The sequence below is a fragment of the Sarcophilus harrisii genome, chromosome 1 (assembly GCF_902635505.1).
Source record: "Sarcophilus harrisii chromosome 1, mSarHar1.11, whole genome shotgun sequence".
Classification (NCBI taxonomy): Eukaryota; Metazoa; Chordata; class Mammalia; order Dasyuromorphia; family Dasyuridae; genus Sarcophilus; species Sarcophilus harrisii.
In genome coordinates, this window is record NC_045426.1 from 287341114 (window position 1) to 287362355 (window position 21242).

Below are 21242 nucleotides of genomic sequence, written 5' to 3' on the forward strand. Positions count from 1 at the left end.
GGAGACTGGGAGAAGAGACTGAAAAAGTTGGAGGGCAGGAACTGCAGGAAGTGGGGAGGGAAGTCTTGTAATTCTCAAATAGCTCCTTCCTCTTCCCCCCCCCCCCCCCCCCCCCCCCCCCTCCCCCCTCTCCCTCCCTCCCCCCCCCTCGCCCCCCCCCCGCCCCCCCCCCCCGCCCCTCCCCCCTCTCACCTCCGGGCTAAATTTTAAGGAGGAGTTTGGATGGAATGGAGAGTCCCAGTGGGAGAGTTAGAAAGGGCGGGACACCCCCTAGAAGGCATCCCGGGAGGAAGGGGGGAGGGGAGGACTGGGAGAAGAGTGTATTGGAAACTTTGAAAGAGAATACAGCTGCTTCTTTCTGCCGGGAAGAAATCAGCCCCAGAGAGGGCAGGTTTGGGGAGGGGGAGGGGAGGGGAAGTTTGGCTATCTCTGGGAGCAGGGGGACATTTTCCTGGAAGGCAGTAGCTAAACTGCGGGGCAGCGGCAGGGAGGGGACAAGGGTGGGAACATCTGGACTCATGGCTGTGTGTGAGGGGAGAGTGAGAGGTGAGGAAAGACTCAGATGAGTAAAAGAAAAGTTTAGGCTGGGACAGAGAGAAGTAAGAGCGCTCTCCAGGTTACAGGGAGTGATCAGCGTCAGTGGCTCAGAGATTTCGGTCCAAGACTCACGTCCAGGGCTAGTGGCGATCAGGACTAGGCAGCAATGGAGGGGAGTCCCATCCCGGTGCTGACGGTGCAAACTACTCCCTACGAGGATCAGAAGCCGACGGGAGGCTGGGGGCTTCGTAGACCCACCGGCCTCTTTGAGAGCCAGCGCAACTACTTGCCCAATTTTGTGCAAAGTGTCCTTTCGTCCATCGACCTTCGAGACCGCCAGGGCTGCACCATGGTGGTGGGGAGTGATGGCAGATACTTTAGCAAGGCAGCCACCGAGATTGTGGTCCAGATGGCTGCGGCCAACGGGGTAAGTTGGCCTTCCTCCCTTAGCCACCTCCTGCTTCAGCTTCCCCCAGCCTCCATTTCTAGGCATCCTGATAATCCACCTTCTCTTTATTGCAACTCACCCCACACTTCTTAGTCTCTATTTAATAATCATCATTGCCATTCACGTTTTTCCCCGGCATTGACTCCCACTGCTGCCTTTTTTCTCACTATTATATCCAATTTTTGTAATGCTTCATACATCTTTTCCTCATCTCAATTTATTAAGGGTTCACAGTATGTGCTACCTAAATTTAATTTTCCTTATGTACTGTGCCTCATTCTGCTCACATCTAAGCATCCTCTGCTCAACTCTAGTTACTTTCCTTGATTTACAACAAAGCTCGCCCTGCTCCCCTCTTACTTCCATAAGACACCTGTAAACACTATCCTCCTCCGTGTTACTTTTTATTTTAGTTACACCACTCTACTTTCTCCCTCCCTCCCTCCCTCCCTACCTCCCCCCGACCTTTCCCAAGGGAAGAGCCCTGGCCTCCCAGACAGGAGAACTAGTTTAGTCAAAGGAAATTGGAGTAGGTAATTCCATGGTAGTACCCAAATTATTACGTAATTTTACAGTTCTCTTTCCCTTTTACAGTTTTTGCCCCCAGTGATTTCTCTAGCCCATTTAGTCTCTAAAAACACTGTCCATACTTATTTGTGTTAATGAACTGTTAAACTAGTGGGCTTTCTTTAACCATTTATTTGTTCAGGATAGGATGGGGGCAGGATAGGATGGATGATCCTGAGGCATCAGGCTATGTGCTAGCCATCAGTGACATGTATAATATGTCAAGTGGATTGAGGATATCTACCAATCTATATCAATGTCTATATGACAATGATTTTAGGTCATAAATCTACAAAATGATTCTAAGTTTTTATTGTCATTTCTTTCCTCTTGGCATTTGATTCATTAACTTGTGAACTACTTGAGGGCAGGGAACATTTTTTACCTTTTTTAATCTTTTTTTTTTTCTAGCACTCATAGAATGCTGGCACATAGGAGACATTTAATAAATGTTTATTAACTGACAGATTTAACAATTCATGAATTCTCTCCCCACTCTCCTGGAGTTTTCATGGTTATTTTCTTTCACTTCCATATCAATGTTCCTTTCCAATATGTACCTCTAGGCTTTCAATCCCTATCTTCCCTTTCCCATTTTCTCTTCTCCACATGGTCACAGTTGCTTCATCCTTGCTTTTTAAAAAAATTATCCCTTCAGCTCACATTCTCTCCCCCCTCAAACTTTTGAGCAAATCTTGGGATATCCTATAAGAATCATTCTGGACCTTCAGAGATTTCAGTACCTAAATCTTTATTTTTAGAGGAAGTTGTTGGTAAAGCCAGACTGTCCTAATAAAACTCTTCTTTAAGTGAAATTTCTTTACCTCTTCATGAGCAAGAATAAGCCTCTTTAAAAGGGAAACATAACCTGGTAGTGAATCCTGTTTTCTTTCTTTTTCCTTCCCTCCCTCTCATTTTTTCATTGCTGATTGTTTAAAAAAGGCTAACTTTATTGTAGTTTGTACTTTCAGGCTCACCCTTCCTAAGCATATATTACCTATGGTAGGGAAAAGAGAAGTTTTTGATGAATAACCAAAGAGACTGGGGAAAACAAGGGAGCAGTTTTGAGAGGTGACCATAGCCTGCACACTGCTTTTGGAATACCAATGATCTGCCTCCTCATTTGCACTTGATGAACGTTGGCTTTAAGCAGGAAGTTGGAGGGAAGCTAGTAAATAGGTTTTTACTCTGGTCTGACGAAATCATTTTCTGTGGAATGATTGTGAATAACTAGTTTTGGGAGATGTATGACTTTCATAATCTTTCTTGAGCCATTTTTTTCAAGGGAATGAGAGAAACAGAGCTTGTCTGTTACTGACTGAGCACAGGAATATTTTTAAAATCACCCTTCATTGATTTGCATGGGAAGTTTCTTCGTTTCCTTTATTGTGAGGGCTTTTGAGCTCTTGTTAGAAGTTAAGATTTCCTAATTCAGAAGTTTTTAAAATGTACTGTAAAATTTCCAGAGATATGTCATGAAAATTTTTATATATTATTTCAGATAAAAGAAAATTTGTGATTTTGTTCAGTATAACTATTAGTACGGTATTTGAAAAAGAAACAAAACTTGCCTGTTACATGTGTGCATCAGCCCAAAACCTGCCACACTATGAGCTTGCAAAAAAATTCTTAAAGCAGCTGTTCTATTGAAGAGAAACCATTGTATGTGTTTCTTGAGCATCCTTTTGTGTGGCCAACTTGAACATTCAAAGTCCTACTATTTCTCATGGTGAAGGATAATGTGATACAAGCAAAAAAAGGGGGGGAGAGAAAGAGACAACGAGGCAACGAGACAAAGACATAGAGAGAGAGAGAGGAAGAGAAGGAGGAGGAGGAAAAAGAAAAGAAGGAGGAGAAGAAGAAGAAGAAAGAGGAGGAGAAGGAAAAGAAGAAGAAAGAGGAGGAGAAGGAGAAGAAGAAAAAAGAAGAGGAGGAGGAGGAGAAGAAAAAGAAGAAGAAGACGACGACGATGATGACGACAACTTCAGAAAACTATCTTTCAACTCTGTAGTTTGAATTTCTTCCCAGATTTATATCTCCAAATCCCTAAAAGTCTTTCCAATGCCTCTAACTAAAAAATTGCCCAATTGTATCTCCCTTAAATTTGTCACTCCTACTATTGAAGACAGGATTATCATTCAAGTCACCCTGCCTTGATATATCCGTCTTTTAAAATTCTTCCATCTCCTTTCTCCCTTCTCAACAGACTAACATCATGATATCTATTGTATCTGTCCCATCACAACTTTCATTCTAAGGGAAAGAACCTAAGTTTAGGCACTAATTAGCTCTTACCAGCCTTATATGGTACAAGACTAACTAATCCATCCCCTTTCTAATCTATTTTCCACACTCCAACCCCTGTAGTCTGCAGAGGTTCTCTATTGTATGTTGCCTAGCATAAAAACACTCAAAAATCATGAAAGTATTTATAAAATTATATTGGAGGAAAAAATATCAAAGAGGAGTTATATAATGATACAGGTGAATACCTCTCAGGTGGATGAGATAGCAACAGATAGTTGAAAAAAGATAGGGCTATTCAACTTTTACTTTACTATATATATATATATATATATATATGTGGTTTATATATGTGTGTGTGTGTGTGTGTGTGTGTGTGTGTGTGTGTGTGTGTTTGCATAAGGGCAACTAGGTGATGTAGTGGATAGAGTGCTGGGTCTGAAGTCAGGAAGAACTAGATTCAAATCTAGCCTCAGACATTTACTAGCTGTGTGACCCTGGGCAAGTCACTGTTTGATTCAATTTCCTCATCTGTAAAATGAGCTGGAGAAGGAAATGGTAAACCACTCCAGTATCTTTGACAAGAAAACTCCAAATAGGGTCACAAAGAGTCAGATATGACTGAATAACAATTTTTAAAAACTTTTTAAATAGAATAATTTTTGTGAAAAAAGGAAACACAATTGACTAAAGAGTTGAACCTCATTATTAATGATACATAAGAAGGTAACAAGAGGGCTCCAACTGGTTTGGATAAGTCCAAGTCATTAAGCTCTGAAAAAAAAAAACACATCCCAATCTTAAAAGAACTAGTAGATGTAATTCCTGAGTTACTCTTAGTGATATTTGAAAGACCTTAGATCATAGAAATTAAAACTGCAAAGGTGCTCAGATACCATCCAATTCAATTCTAATTTTTCAGATGAGGAAAATGAGATCCACAAAGTTAAGTGAATTATTCAAGATTACATCCTTGTTGAGTCAATTTCAGTTGTTTCTAACTCTTCATGACTCCATTTGGGGTTTTCTTGGAAAAGATTCTGGAGTGTTTTGCCATTTCCTTTTCCATCTCATTTTACAGATAAAGAAACTGAAGCAAACAGTTAAATGATTTGCTCAGAGTCATTAAACTAGTAAATATCTGTGGGTGGATTTGAACTCAAAAAGTTGCTTTTCCTCATTTCAGATCTAGTGCTATTATCTATTTTGCCATATATCTGACAAGATTACACTGATAGTAGAAATTCAGGATGGGATTAATAACAACTAACATTACATAGCACTTACTATGTGCCAGACACTGTGCTATGTGCCTTACAATTATTATGTAATCCAAAATATAAATCTTTTGCACTACAAAATGAGCCAAATGAGTACAAAACACACAAAGTGGGAAAAAAGACTTATAAGTACTGTATTACTACTTAGCTTTAATAAAATAAAATTTCCAAATATTTCCTTTATTTATCTCACTTTGACTTAAAATTTTGTCTCAGGCTCTCTTCCCTACTTTTTTCCGGATCAGTTTTTCTTTCTTAAATGCATTTTCTAATCTGTGTTGCCAGAATTTAAATACTCAATGCCACATCAGCTTTATTTGTCTTTCTTCTAAATAGATCAGCCTATTCATGAACATTTCTCTTTTCTTTCTTCATCTCCTTTTTTCTGAATTTCCTTTAAGATAAAGATGTGATATTACCCTTTGTGTTCCTAGTTGTTCCTAATTCTTTCTAAGATTCTCCCTGGATGAAAGATAAGTTATAACAACACTTTATAACCTGAATTCTTAATGCAGTCAGACTATTCTATAACAAAACCAAAGAGATGGAACTCAGCTAGACTACCAAATACAGATACTTAAAACAATCACAAAATAAATTTCTCTATGCACATGATAAAAAAAAATTATGCCCTTCTGAGTCAGCCCTCCTACAGGTAACCTGAGATCCAGTTTGAAGGGTGGATGGCTAATTTCCAGATAGATAAAAGCTGATTGTGTATGCAAAAGAAAACCTTGCTGGACAGCTTTCTTTCTTTCTTTTTTTTTTTTTAATGGAATTTCTTTCTTTTTCTTTTCTTTTCTTTTATTTTTTTATTTAATAGCCTTTTATTTATAGGTTATATGCATGGGTAACTTTACAGCATGAACAATTGCCAAACCTCTTGTTCCAATTCTTCCCCTCCCTCCCCTCACCCCCTCCCCCAGATGGCAGGATGATCAGTAGATGTTAAATATATTAAAATATAAATTAGATACACAATAAGTATACATGACCAAACCGTTATTTTGCTGTACAAAAAGAATCAGACTCTGAAATATTGTACAATTAGCTTGTGAAGGAAATCAAAAATGCAGGTGGGCATAAATATAGGGATTGGGAATTCAATATAATGGTTTTTAGTCATCACCCAGAGTTCTTTCTCTGGGCGTAGCTGGTTCAGTTCATTACTGCTCGATTGGAAATGATTTGGTTGATCTCGTTGCTGAGGATGGCCAGGTCCATCAGAACTGGTCATCATATAATATTGTTGTTGAAGTATATAATGATCTCCTGGTCCTGCTCAGTTCACTCAGCATCACTTCGTGTAAGTCTCTCCAGGCCTTTTCTGAAATCATCCTGTTGGTCATTTCTTAAAGAACAATAATATTCCATAATATTCATATACCACAATTTATTCAGCCATTCTCCAACTGATGGGCATCCATTCAGTTTCCAGTTTCTAGCAACTACAAAAAGGGCTGCCACAAACATTCGTGCACATACAGGTCCCTTTCCCTTCTTTAGTATCTCTTTGGGATATAAGCCCAGTAGTAACACTGCTGGATCAAAGGGTATGCACAGTTTGATAACTTTTTGAGCATAGTTCCAAACTACTCTCCAGAATGGTTGAATTCGTTCACAGCTCCACCAACAATTGTCCCAGTTTTCCCGCATCCCCTCCAACAATCATTAATTTTTCCTGTCAGCCAATCTTGACAGGCGTGTACTGGTATCTTAGAGTTGTCTTAATTTGCATTTCTCTGATTAATAATGACTTGGAACATCTTTTCATATGACTAGAAATAGTTTCAATTTCTTCATCTGAGAATTGTCTGTTCATATCCTTTGACCATTTTTCAATTGGAGAATGGCTTGATTTTTTATGAATTAGAGTTAATTCTCTATATATTTTGGAAATGAGGCCTTTATTAGAACCTTTGACTTGGACAGCTTTCTTGAAGACCATAAAGTCTGATTTAAAGTTTTGTGCTGATTCTGGCCTCTTTGTTGTTCCTGGCTTATGATGTTCCACCTTCAAATTCTGGGCATTTTCACTGACTGCCTTCCATTCCTGGAATGCTATCCTTCTTCTATTTCATCTCCTTACTTTCCGAACTTCTTTTAAGTCCCAGCTAAAATTCCACCTTCTACAATCTTTCTTTTGAGGTTATTTCCAATTTATCCCATGTATATCTTGTTTATGCACACTTGTGTACAGGTTGTGTCTCTCATTAGACTGTAAGCTTCTTGAAAGCAGCAACACTTTTGCATTTCTTGGTATGCTCAGTGCTTAGTAGAGGGCTTGGTATATAGTTGGCACTTAAAAGTTTTTTTTTTAATTTATGGGACAAAACAAGCAACTCCATAACATAATATAATAAAAAGATGATTGCATACAAAACTGCATATATTCCTATGAAATACATAATAAAAATATTATTTAAATTTCCCCCTTCCTTTTTTCCCCTTTCACCCTGCCCCATTCTAGAGATGGCTACCATTAGACACATACACATATTTATATATACTCATACATACATATATGTATATATATATATATACACATATATATGAATACACATATATCTGTAAATCCATATGTGTAGTGTGTGTGTATGTGTGTGTGTGTGTGTGTGTGTTTTTAAAATTATTTTGGACCTTCTATTCATCAGTTATTTCTCTGGATGCAGATAGTGTCTTTTTCATGTGTTTTTTATAGTTAATTTTGATATTTATAATAGTCAAAATAGCTTATTCTCTTAAATTTACTATATACAAATTCTTTTGATTCTGCTCATTATTCTTTTCATTATTTTGTGTAAGCCTTTACAGGTTTTTCTAAAATCATTGACTGAACTATTGGGGCATCAAGATATGAAGAGCAATAGAATTAAAGGAATTCAAATTTCAGCTCTGCCACTTATTGATTATATGGACTTGGGCAAATCCCTTAGTCCATTTGAGCTTCATTTTCTTCATCTGTATCTGACCTGAATTTATTATTCTATTTACCTTCTCAGTTCTGTGCTTCCGTCTCAACTGCCAATGATATGAGATTATGAGATATGGAAATGTTGCTTCTGCTTATACGAATTGTCCTAGAGGTGGATTAGTTGGTTCTATTAGACCAGAGAGAAGTTCTTGCTTGATGGGCTTCTGTAATGAGAATGTTAGTTGCAATCTAGGTCAAATAGATCTTGGTCTGGCTCAAAGAACAAGGAATATTTCAAATGGTGGTGAATGCTAATTGTGTCAGTTCAGAGTTGGATGGAGTAGATGAAGAAGAGAGGAAAAATATAAAAGGTGTTTTTGTAATTCAATCTCCCTTTCCTGGAGCTGACCTGGGCATAGGATTGTAAGATCATAGAATTAGAGCTGGAGATTTTTTCTTCCTTCTTCCCTCCCCCTTCTCCTAGATGACAAGCAATGTGACATAGGTTATAAATGTACAATCATATTAATTATTTTCATATTATTATGTGTAAAGAAGAATTAGAACAGAAGGGGAAAAGCATAAGAAAGAAAAAACAAAGAAGAAATAGTGAAAATTGTATATGTTTCAATCTTCATTCAGACTCCATAATTTTTTGTTTTTTGTTTTTTTGGATGTGAATAGCTTTTGCCATCATAAATCTTTTGGAATTGTCTTACAACATTGTATTTATGAGAAGAGCAAAGTCTGTCACAGTTGATCATTAGACAGTTTTGCTCCACTCATTTTATACATGAAGAAACTAAGACCCAGAGTGCTTAATTGCTAAGATTTATATGGCTCTTTAAAATTTACAATGTACTTAACTTATTTTTTCATTTTGTCCTTACAAGAATCTTTTGCATTAGCTAATATTATTATCCCCATTTTACAGATGAGAAAACTAAGATTGAGAAGAGCTAATTGTTTTTAGAGCAGCTAAGTGTCTGAATTAGGATTTGAGTTCAGGAAGCCCAACACTTTAAATTACTATGCCCCCTAGACTTGCCTATAGTCACATAGGTAATCCACTGAGGAAGAATTTAAACCCAAGGGCAGATACTATTTTCCCTGATTTCTTTCTCCTAATTATCTACTGCAGAACAAATGGCAACATTACTCATTTTCATAGTTAGGGCATTGCCAATAGCATATGTAACAGAGAGTATTACCATTTTAGTAATTTTGTGAGTAGGCTGTCTTTGAGGATTTTGTATTAGAAATTGGCCTTTGAGATCCAATTGTCTTCTTTTTGGTCAGTCCATTCTTGGCTCTTTTAATCTTTGTTCCTCATTCATTCTTCTTATGGAGAAGTTGAAAGGGAAGGGAGGTTTAGTGAACAGCTGGGGGCTCCCAGCTGCTGGCATGTGTTATTTTAAGCTTTGTTTAGATGTATCCAGAGACTCAGATGGCATTTTTAAAAATGCTGCTTTATTAGATTTTGTAAAGAAATTTAATTATGTTTATTGAAAATCAGATACATATAATCCAAGAGAAGATGGTGTAAGGATTTTTCCTAAAACATTTGTTCTTTTTGAGCATGATAGGAGCTCCAATAATTGGCTAGGAGCTACATATATAAAACAGAGACTTAAGAAGTAGTTCCCACCTAAAAAAAATTATAGGCTAGGCAAGATTCCAAACTAAATTAAAGAACCTCTTAGTTCTTATAGCAACTCTGTAAATTGCAAAATACAAACTTGTCTTGGTATAGGGAATTTCCTCACCTAGATGTTCCCTGTGTTGATGAAATCCCTATTCACCTTCACTATATGTGGGCAACCTCTGCTGTATTTTGATTCTGTGTTCATTAAAAGTATAGACATATATACTATATATATATATATAAACGTACATATATACAGTGTATATGCTTGCTTTTATTTCAGGTATGATTATGTATCTAAATATGGTTGGCAGGATTGATTTTCTTTTTTCAGTTGTTTCAATCATACCTAACTCTTTGTGATCCATTTGTGATTTTCTTGGCAAATATAATAAAGTGGTTTGCCATTTACCTCTCTAGCTCATTTTCTAAATGAGAGTTAAGTGACTTGTCCAAAGTGTCTGAGACCAGATTTGAACTTAGGAAAATGAGACTCCAGATTTAGCACTCTATGTGGAAAGGAAAGCTGGGTCCATGTTTTACTTCAGATACCAGCTTTGTCAATCTGGGAAAGTCCTATTAACTTCTTCCTTATCTGCAAATTGAGAGTGATAGAAAATATATCAAGAGGCAGTATGATGTGTATTGGAGAGCTGATTTCAAAAGTCCAAGAAAATCTAGGTTCAAATTCTGCCACAGGTACATATTGGGAATATGATACTTAACAAGTCACCTCTCCTTAAGAAGAGAAAGTACCGAAAGGCATGGGCAGAGAGGATCTTTTCACTTTCCAATTTACTATATGAACAAAACGACCGATGTAATCCCTATCCAGTGAGAGCACAATCTTAGAGGTTTGTTAGGGAGAACAAGTGAGATAATAAGTTAACTTTAAAAGCACTGTATAAATGTTAACTATTTTTATTCTTAGAAGAGTTTTTAGTTTTAATTCCCATGTCTCCATGTCTCTTCCATTGTTCTTTCTGCTCCTTGGAAACTGGTGGCATCTACTTTCTATAAAATACCTGTTTCACTTACATGAACTGAAGCAACATGAAGTGAGCAGAACCAGAGAACATTGAACACATTAATAGCAACATTGTACAATGATGTGAATAACTTTGCTGTGCTCAATAACTTTGCAATGATTCAAGACAGTTCCAAAGGATTTGTGGTGAAAAATGTTTTCCACCTCCAAGAACTAGTGGCACCTGAATGCAGAGTAAAGCCTGCTATTTTTCTTTTTTTTTTTTTTTTTGGGGGGGGGAAATCTCTTTTTTTTTTAATAATATGGCTAAAATGGAAATATATTCTACATAACAACCTATATCAAATTGCTAGCCTTTTCAATGAAGGGGAAGAGAATTTGGGACTCAAAATTAAATACAAATATGTTAAAATTTAATTTCATATGTAAATGGAAAAAACTTTTGTAAAACCAAAAAAAAAAAAAAAAAAAAAAAAGAGAGAGAGAGAGAGAGAGACTGCTTTCAAAGTATTTTTCTCTGAGTAAAATACAAGAAGGATATGTGACTTTTTATCTAAATGGTTTTACTATTCAGAGTCCATCAGTGATCTGGAAATCATAGCTGTTTTCATAAGGCTTCTTCTTGGCTTTGGTCACTTCCCAGGGCCAGATTGTGGGTGGCCACTGCTACATTAAATCAAAGTCCGTTTGTGGCAGCCCTCTTTGCAGTAGCAAAAAACTGGAAACTCCATCAATTGGAGAATGACTGAATAAATTATGATATATGAATTCTATATAAGAAATGACCAGCAGGATGATTTTAGAGCGGCTTAGAAAGACCTACATGGACTGATACTAAGTGAAATGAGCAGAACCAGAAGATTCTACATGGCATACATGGCAACAACAAGACTACACAAGGATCAATTTTGATAGAAGTGGCTCTCTTCAATATTGAGATGATTCAAACCAGTTCCACTTATGCAGTGACAAAGAGAGCCATCTACATCCAGAGAGAGAAGTGCGAACAGAGTGTGGAACACAATATAGCATTCATTCTCTCTGTTGTTATTTGCTTGCATTGTGTTTTCTTTCTCAGTTTTTCTTTTTCTTCCTTCTTGATCTGATTTTTTTTTTTTTTTTTTTTTTTTTTTTTTGCAACAGCTAGGAGAGGGGTAGGGGGAAAGAGGGGAAATTTTGCAACAAAAGGTTAAGCAAGGGTCAATGTTGGAAAAATTACCTACGCATATGCTTTATAAATAAAAAGCTTATAAAAAAAATCAAGCTTATCTCCTTTCTTTCCCTTCTTCTAGCATATCCAGGATAGTTTTTTTTTTTTTTTTTTTTTGAGGGGGTAATAGAAGCAGCTCCTTATTTCATCTTAAAATAAATTTTGATTGATATTTTTTGTTTTTATAATCCTTACATATTCCCTTTCAGAGAGCAATTACTTATAATAATGAATTTTTTTAAAAAAGAAAAAAATTCAGTAAAACAATGAGCACATGGAGCAAATCTAACAGTTTATGTAGTGCTCCATAGCTAAAGTCTCGGACTTCTGTAAAGAAACAGGATAGGAAAGGAGGAGTTATTTTCTAATGCTTTTTCTCAACAGTTAGACAGGGATCCTTTGTAATCTCTAGCTTCAGTGATTTGGCTGTTTTTGTTTACATTGTTGCAATCATTGTATATATTGTTTTCATAGTTCATGATGTCAAAGGATCACAGACTTTGTGTGGGATGGGAGGCCATTCTGTTCAATTGATAGATTCTGTTTACTTGAATTTACACCCATTCATATACATCATCTTATGTTCAGTGATAGTGATTTTTCATAACCTTACCTAATACATCTGTAGCTAATTCGCAGTGAGTTAGCATTTACTTTGTCCTTACATGAGGTTTTAAATTGATTCAGAGAGTTCTCCAGAAGGGATATCTCTACAAATCATGTTACCTTGCCAAGGTCTTGATTTGTCAAATGGGTGGGTGGGGTCTATACTAAATATCTTTGAAGGTCCTTTATGGCTTTAAAATCTGATCTATAATTATCACTTCTCATAATCACAACTATGACTTCCCTCCTCAAGCCATCTCAAATGCCCAGCTGCAGCAAATGCAAGAGACACCCCCCCCCCCCTCCTTCCACTGCACCACCCCCTGGACCATGTCTAGGTCTTAATTTCTTGTTTCACAAGGATTTCCAGACTAATTGGCTGAAACACGTAAGAGATTACTGGGAGGAAGGAGCCAGAAGAAGCTAAGTGGCTCCATGCTAAGCTCCTGAAATGTCTAAAAATGTCCAGCTGCCCAAGCTCCTAGTGCTTATGAGGATTCAGGCAGGATCTTTGTCAGGATAACTGCTGCTGCAATCCCAATGAATGTTTGGGTAGGAGTCATGGTCTTTTTCTGATTTGAATTCTCTAAGGCAAAGTGACAGAAGTTCATGAGGAATATACAAGGCACCACTCTGCTGTCCTAAATAACAGTGAATTGTTGTAAATCTTTCCGAGTTGTAAATCTTTGATTACCAGAGGTATTTGATTTCTGATACCTGTGACATAAATTGAAGACTATGGGGTGTGTGTGTGTGTGTGTGTGTGTGTGTATGTGCGCGTGCATGTTTGTTTCAAAGCAGCACATTTGTCAGATTAAGCAAATGGACAGTGCTTTCTAAACAGCTTGGGTTGATCTAAGTGGGTGATGTCTTTTTTGAGAGAAAGACGGAGAGATAAAGAGAAAGAGACATACAGACAGAGAGGGTGACAGAGAGAGAGAGAGACAGAGACAGAGAGACAGAGAGAGAGAACGACACATAGACAGATAAAAACAGAGAGAGGCAGAGACAATGAGATAGGGAACTTTAAAAAATCGATAGTGGAGAGAGAGAGACAGAGAGAGATAGAGGGGGAGAAAGAAAGAGAGAGGGAAGGAGGGAGAGAGAGAGAGGGAGGGAAGGAGGGAGAGAGAGAGAGAGAGAGAGAGAGAGAGAGAGAGAGAGAGAGAGAGAGATTTTTTCCAGAAAAAACGTTTAAGAAATTCATTATAGCCCATCTTTCTGGAATGTATAAAGTACAGACTGCCTTAATCTCATGGTGGAGGGGGCAAGAGGATCTCTTTTAACATTCTAAGTGCTTGTGGAGACTTCTTCATCAGTTCAACAAGCATTTAGTAAACACCTAAAATATGTTTGACATTGAACTAGGCATAAGAGGGAAGGAGTGCAAAAAAAAATCAGTGTCCTATCTTCAAGAAGTTTACATTTTCTTAGAAGGTGCAACACATAAAAGAGATTAAGTAAATATCAAAAACAATTCTAGAAGGAGAAAAACTAATTTTTAAGGGAAACAGAAATGTCTTCTCTAGGACATATAAATCAGAAAGGAATAAATGTGAAACATTCAAAATTTGTAATCCTCACTTCTCTATTCAGTGAGAAAATAATCTTTAAAAAATAAAAGAGAGGGCACAATATATTTTAGTCTATTCATAGAGTAGATCTGGAATGCTTGTAATAGAACCCAAAAGGTCTGGTTCATTTTAAGGTATTTCTTACTACTAGTCTCTAACCTATCCAGAAAACCTGAAAAAATAACTACTTAATGTCATCTTGTATACTGATACTAACTTCTCATGCTATCATGTAATTTATAAAACTTAAAAAAAAAAAAAGCTAAGTTATTTAAAGGCCAGATGAATGCTTAGACAGCTTCTTTCTGATGGTCAGACATTTGGATCATAAGAGCATAACATTATAGGCCTAGAAAGGCCTTCTAGGTCACCTCTTCCTTCATTTTACAGATGGAGAAACTGAGGCACCAGGAGATTAAGTTATCTAATTTCACACAACTAATAAGCATCAAAAGTAAAACTTGAATCCTCACCTTCTAATTCCAGAATCAATCATCTTTCCATTGTTCTGTGTTCTCTTTTTCAGGAGCTCACAAAGCACTTTAGTTTCTAATTATCTCTCAAATCTAAAAGAATCTCACTAAAGCAGCTGGGTGGGGTTAGTATTTTTAGGATTTTACAAACTACAACTATGGTGGAGGGAGTGGGAAGTAGTATTACCCAGCCTATTCCCCAATCCTGGTTCTCTAGGATGAAGTATTTCTTTAGGGCATATCATTATAGCAAGTACTGACTCCAAAATCATCAGATATCAGAAGTGGAGGATACTTTAGAGACAATCTAGTTCAAGATCCTCTTTTTGCATGTGAGGAAAATCAGGTCCAGTGATATTATGGCTGCCTCAAAATCATATACTTGGTAAATGTCATAGCAGAGACCAGGAAACTCAGGCTTCCTAATTGCTAGTCCAGAGCCTCCTCCAATATAGTTTACTTTATGTATGCGTTTACCCTTTTCTTCCATCTGACTGGGAGGAAATTATGTATTCCAAAATGAATAGATATTTGTCCTTTAAAGACTCCAATGTTTATTTTTACTTAATGATTATAATATGCTTTGTATTTTTTTTTTTTTTTTCAGTTAACCAACAAGTATTTATGCATGAGGAAAGGCAGCAATGTGGCTCAGTGGAAAGAGTGCTAGGCCTGGAGTCAGGATGACTAGAGTTCAGATCTGATCTCAGACCCTGCTTGACCTTGGGCAAGTCACTTAACCCTGTTTACTTTAATCCACTGGAGAAGAAAATGACAAACTAGTCTAGTATCTTTGCCAAGAAAATCCCTGAACATCTTTGGAATGTTATGGTCTATGAGGTCATGAAGAGGTAGATACAAATGAACAACAACTAGGCACTAGAAATACAACTATAAAGAACAGCTTTATTCTAATGGTTTTCATCTGCAAAGTCACTGAGATGTGGTGAATGAAGGGTAAGTGATTGACATACCCTCTTAGGAGTCGTGGATTTGTATTCTCAAAGCAAAAGGTGAAACAAGTGGGAAGAATGGCACATGGAGCGGTATAGCAGGAAGATGGGCAAGGTGAAACATGGTTAGGATGCTTGGGTCTGCTAAATAAAGTAGATTGTGAATTTGTGCTCACACACTCACTTGTTGGGATTGTAGTTCTCCATTGGGGGGATCTAAAGCATAACCTCTGCAGGACTTGGGTCTATTGCTCTAATTCAAGGGGTATAGCAATATTACATGGTAATGATTGCTTTCTTTCTTCCTTCCTTTCTGACATTTGGAATTAAGTTACTTGCCCAGGGTTACACAGCTAATAAGTGTCTCAGGCCAGATTTGAACTTAGTTCTTCCTTTTTATCTCCTTTGTTGTATCCACTATGCAAGCACATTGTGCTCTATCTACTACACCACTTAACTGTTCCATGAAATCAACCTTATTATACATTACTCTCCTACGGTTTATCCATACTGACCTTTTTGCTGTTCTTTACTCACAAACTCACAACTCTATCTCCTAACTCTATACCTTGGATAATATTGGCTATTATCAATAGTAGGTATTTGTAGTGATCATTTGTGTAATTAGCATTTAGTGAGGAGGAGTTAAAATGTCAAGAATAAACTAAGGGCCACTTTCTCCATTAAGACAGATTAGATTTTCCTTCTAAACTAAGACTTGTACCTCTAGATCATAGATATTACTCTAGCTGAAAATCCTTTTGAGACAAGAGGAAATAGTGCCCAAAATCTAGGATCTGCCTCCTTTCCCCATCCCTTCCCCTAACTTTCTGACTGTCTTCTTCTCCATAGAAACAGCCAAGATGATATCTATCTATGACATTCACAATGTGAATATAGCAGGAAGATGGCCAGGGTGAAATACAGTCAGGATGCTTCCCAATTTGTGCTCACATTCACTTGTTGAGATAATAGATAATTCATGTGGACACAACTTACCATAAGGTACTATATCTCAACATAATTTATATGATCATGGTTTTAGAACTGGAAAGTTGGGGAAGAGATAGGAAAAACAAGATAATTTCTAGAGGGTGCTAATTTAAGTGAAGCATGAATAAGGGTGGATAGATATGGTGGACCATGTGAGGTATTTAACATTCAGGATGGCATAGAGTTTGAAAGCTGAATGGGTCTATGGTCCAGAGGAGTGAAATGAAAGGGTGAGAAACAAGAAGATGGCTGAAGTCCTAGATCAAAGGATCTAATTGGAAGGACCTTAGAGGCTCTTCAGGGTAATAGCTTCATGAACATTTTTAGATTGTCTTTTGTTTGAAAATTGTCATTTTCTATTATGTTTTTTTCCTTCCCTACTCCATGATCTGTCCCTTATAACCAAAAACCCCAAAATAAACAAACAAAAGTACCCTGAAAAAAGTAGCTTAGTAAAGTCAAACAATTCATCAGCTGATATCTGACAATATAGGTAATATTCCATATCCATCTGTTGCTTCTATAGGGAGATGCATTTTGTAAGTTCTTCTCCTGAGTTCAGCTTGGCATAAATTATATAGTGTTTAGGACTTGTTTTTTTCCTTTTTATCTCCATTGTTGTATTCAATATGCATACACATTTTTAGATCTTCCAAAGTTTCTCTGAATGCTTCATAGTCTTTGCTTCTTATGGTATAGTATATTCCTTTACATACTTACATCACAATTTGGATAGTCATTCACCAATTGAGGGAAATCTACTTTCCCCTTTAGTTCTTTGCTATCACAAAACAATTTTTGTGAATCATGACTATTTTGGTACATATGGAATCTCTCTTTCTGTCTTTGACTTCAGTGAGCAGAGTATGATAAACAATTAGCAAAGAAAATACTTGAGGGAAAAATATGGACAATTCAGTCCTTTGTTGGTATAATTCCATGTTTTTCAGAATGGACAGACCAATTCACAGTTCTACTAATAGTGTATTACTGTGCCTCTCTTTCAGAAGTTGACTATTCCCAATTTTTGTCAATTTTCTCAGCATGAAATAAACATTAGTCACTTATATTATATTTCTTTTACTATTTATTATTTAGTTATTTGTTATTTAGAATATACTTTCACATACTAAATCTCTCATTTACAAATGAAGAAAGAGGTCTTGGGGGATTAAGTATCTTATCCAAGTTCAGATGATAAATAGCAAGCATCAGAAATGGGATTTGTTCCCATGTCTTCTGATTTCAGAGCTGATGCTTTTTCCCTCTTGACTTTTTAGGTTCTTGACTTAGCCCCACTAGGCCTTCCCCTAAATAATCCTATGGGCAAAGATTTCTGACTACTATTGAATATGAATCTTCATGGTTTAATTGCCTTCAGACTCATTCAAGTTGGTTGATGGTTTTTTTTTGGGGGGGGGTTGGTTTAGATTGGTCGGCTGATCATTGGCCAAAATGGCATCTTGTCCACGCCTGCTGTTTCATGCATTATCAGGAAGATAAATGCAGCTGGTGGAATCATTCTTACTGCTAGTCATTGCCCTGGAGGACCAGGGGGAGAGTTTGGAGTCAAGTTTAACATTTCTAATGGAGGTAGGTAGACTTAAAATAAATGAAACAAATTTGTGTATCTGAAATATGTTAACATAATGCTCACTTGCTTCTTTCCCTCTTAACAGTTGGTTAATAAGCACTTATTAAATGCCTATAATAATTTCAGTTACTATGTTAAATTACAGGAATAATACAGTTTAAACCATAATTCCTGCCTTCAAAAAGCTCACATTGTAATGGGGGAGATTCTTAATAGAATTATAGGTTTACTTTATTTTAGAGCTGCAAGAGATTTTGGAGATCATCTAGTATAGGAGTCCTTTACCTTTTTGCATCATAGACCCCTTTGGCAGTCTATGGAAAATACACAGAAACCCATGAATTCTTCAGAATAATGTTATTACATGTATAAAATAAAATATATAGGATTACAAAGGAAGCTAATTATATTGAAATACAGTTATCAAAACATTTTTTTTTAATCCATATACTCCAGGTTAAGAAGTCTTTTTCTAGTTCAAATCCTTAAATTTGCAAATAAAGAAATCAGAAAGTAAAGAGATTCAATGACTTGTTCAGGATCACTTCTCCCTCCTTTAAATCTATCTGTCTATCTATCATACACATATATGTGTATATCATCTTTTATATGTGTATGTATAGATACATATACATCCACACATGTATATTCATATCTACTTATAGATACACATGCATTCATGTCTATTTATAGATACACATACATATATGTATATATATCATCTTTTATATGTATATGTGTAATTATATACACATATGTGTGTCTATATTTATATATGCATATCTATCTATAGATATACACATATATGTATATATCATCTTTTAATATGTATATGTATCAATACATACATACATATATGCATGGACATACATATATGCATACATATATGTCATAAATATACTTAGAAGTTGGGAGAAGGACCAAAGATGACAGATTTTGAGTCTAGGTGACTAGGAGAATGATGGTGTTATTAACAGAAATAAGGACTGTAGGAAAAGCCTTTAGGAAAAGGAAGAGGATTATTTCAGTGTTGAAAAGGTTGAATCTGAGGAACACATGGGACATCTGGGAAGAGTTGTTTAAAATGCACTTAGAAACAACTCTGAGATACCACTGAAATGCGGAATGTTGGAGGGGATGTGGGAAAACATGGATACTAATACACTGTTGTTGAAATTGTGAATATATCCAGCTATTCTGGAGAGCAATTTGGAACTATGCTCAAAAAGTTATCAAACGGTGCATATCCTTTGATCCTAGCAGTGCTACTACTGGGCTTATACCCCAAAGAGATACTAAAGAAGGGAAAGGGACCTATATGTGCACAAATGTTTGTGGCAGCCCTCTTTGTAGTGGCTAGAAACTGGAAAATGAATGGATGCCCATCAATTGGAGAATGATTGGGTAAATTGTGGTATATGAATGTTATGGAATATTATTGTTCTGTAAGAAATGACCAGCAGGATGAATACAGAGAGGCTTAGAGAGACTTACATGAACTGATGCTAAGTGAAATGAGCAGAACCAGGAGATCATTATACACTTCAACAGCAATATTGTATGAGGATGTATTCTGATGGAAGTGGATTTCTTCGACAAAGAGATCTAACTCAGTTTCAATTGATCAGTGATGGACAGAAGCAACTACACCCAAAGAAAGAACACTGGGAAATGAATGTAAACTGTTTGCATTTTTGTTTTTCTTCCTGGGTTATTTTTACCTTCTGAATCCAATTCTTCCTGTGCAACAAGAGAACTGTTGGGTTCTGCACACATATATTGTATCTAGGATATACTGTGACATATTTAACATGTATAGGACTGCTTGCCATCCGGGGGAGGGGGTAGAGGGAGAGAGGGAAAAGTCAGAACAGAAGTGAGTGCAAGGGATAATATTGTAAAAAATTACCCAGGCATGGGTTCTGTCAATAAAAAGTTATAATTATGAAAAAAACCTAAATATTATAAACCCTTTGTATCATTTTGTACATGTATTATTTTGGGCAAATAAAAAACTTCAGGTTTTAAAAAAAATAAAATGTACTTAGAAGTGCTGAACCGAAAGGCCTGGAGAGACTTACACGAACTGATGCTGAGTGAAATGAGCAGGACCAGGAGATCATTATATACTTCAACAACAATACTAGATGATGACTAGTCCTGATGGATCAGGCCATCCTCAGCAACAAGATCAACCAAATCATTTCTAATGGAGCAGTAATGAACTGAACTAACTATACCCAGAAAAAGAACTCTGGGAGATGACTAAAAACCATTACATTGAATTCCCAGTCCCTATATTTATGCACACCTGCATCTTTGATTTCCTTCACAAGCTAATTGTACAATAATTCAGAGTCTGATTCTTTTTGTACAGCAAAATAATGTTTTGGTCATGTATACTTATTGTGTATCTAAGTTATATTTTAATATATTTAACATCTACTGGTCATCCTGCCATTTAGGGGAGGGGGTGGGGGGGGGTAAGAGGTGAAAAATTGGAACAAGAGGTTTGGCAATTGTTAATGCTGTAGTTACCCATGTATATATCCTGTAAATTAAAGGCTATTAAATAAAAAAAAAAAAAAAAAAAAAAAAAAAAAAAGAAGTGCTGAACCTAGAGCATTTGAGTGAGATTCAGGTAGATATAGAGATTTGAAATTTATCCCTACAAAGGTGATAACAAGACACAGGAGTGAATGAAATCACCACAGAAAATAGAGAATAGAGAGGAAAGAGACTTAATCCAAGAATAGATCTTAGGGAAAGCCAAAAATTAAGGGACAAGAGAAGAGGAATCAATTTAGATAGAGAAATAGACACAATGATAGGAGAATTAAGACACTATAGTGCCAGGAAAACCTAAGGAAAAATAAGTTTCAAGGGGGAATTTGGAGGATGGTGATAATGTCAGAAAAAATTGAAGAAAAAGAATTTTTAAATTTGGAGTAAGTTGAAAGCAGTTTCAAAAAACAAGTGGGGCCAGAGACTAGATTATAAAGAATTCAGAAATAACTGAATGAATAGTAAGGAAGTGAAGATAAATAGTGTAGACCATTCTAGGAGTTTGGCAATAAAGGAAAGGTAAGATTGGATAATAGATTGAGTAGACTGAGGTAGCATGATTGGGGAAAGATATTTCCCCTCAATACAAATAGAGAGACTTAAATATATCTGAATGTGGATAGAGGGTAAGAATCCATTGAAGGAGTGATT

The 21242-nt window shown here is 36.4% G+C and overlaps 1 protein-coding gene across 1 annotated transcript in view; it reads left to right on the forward strand.

Moving 5' to 3' along the window:
- Window positions 1-377: 377 nt before the first annotated feature.
- Window positions 378-21242, forward strand: part of PGM5 (phosphoglucomutase 5) — a 288406-nt gene continuing 267541 nt past the window's right edge. Inside the window, exons 1-2 of the mRNA XM_031943510.1 lie at window positions 378-964; window positions 17863-18025. Coding sequence (XP_031799370.1) covers window positions 704-964; window positions 17863-18025 — 424 coding nt within the window. The 5' untranslated portion in view covers window positions 378-703. The remainder of the gene's footprint in view (window positions 965-17862; window positions 18026-21242) is intronic.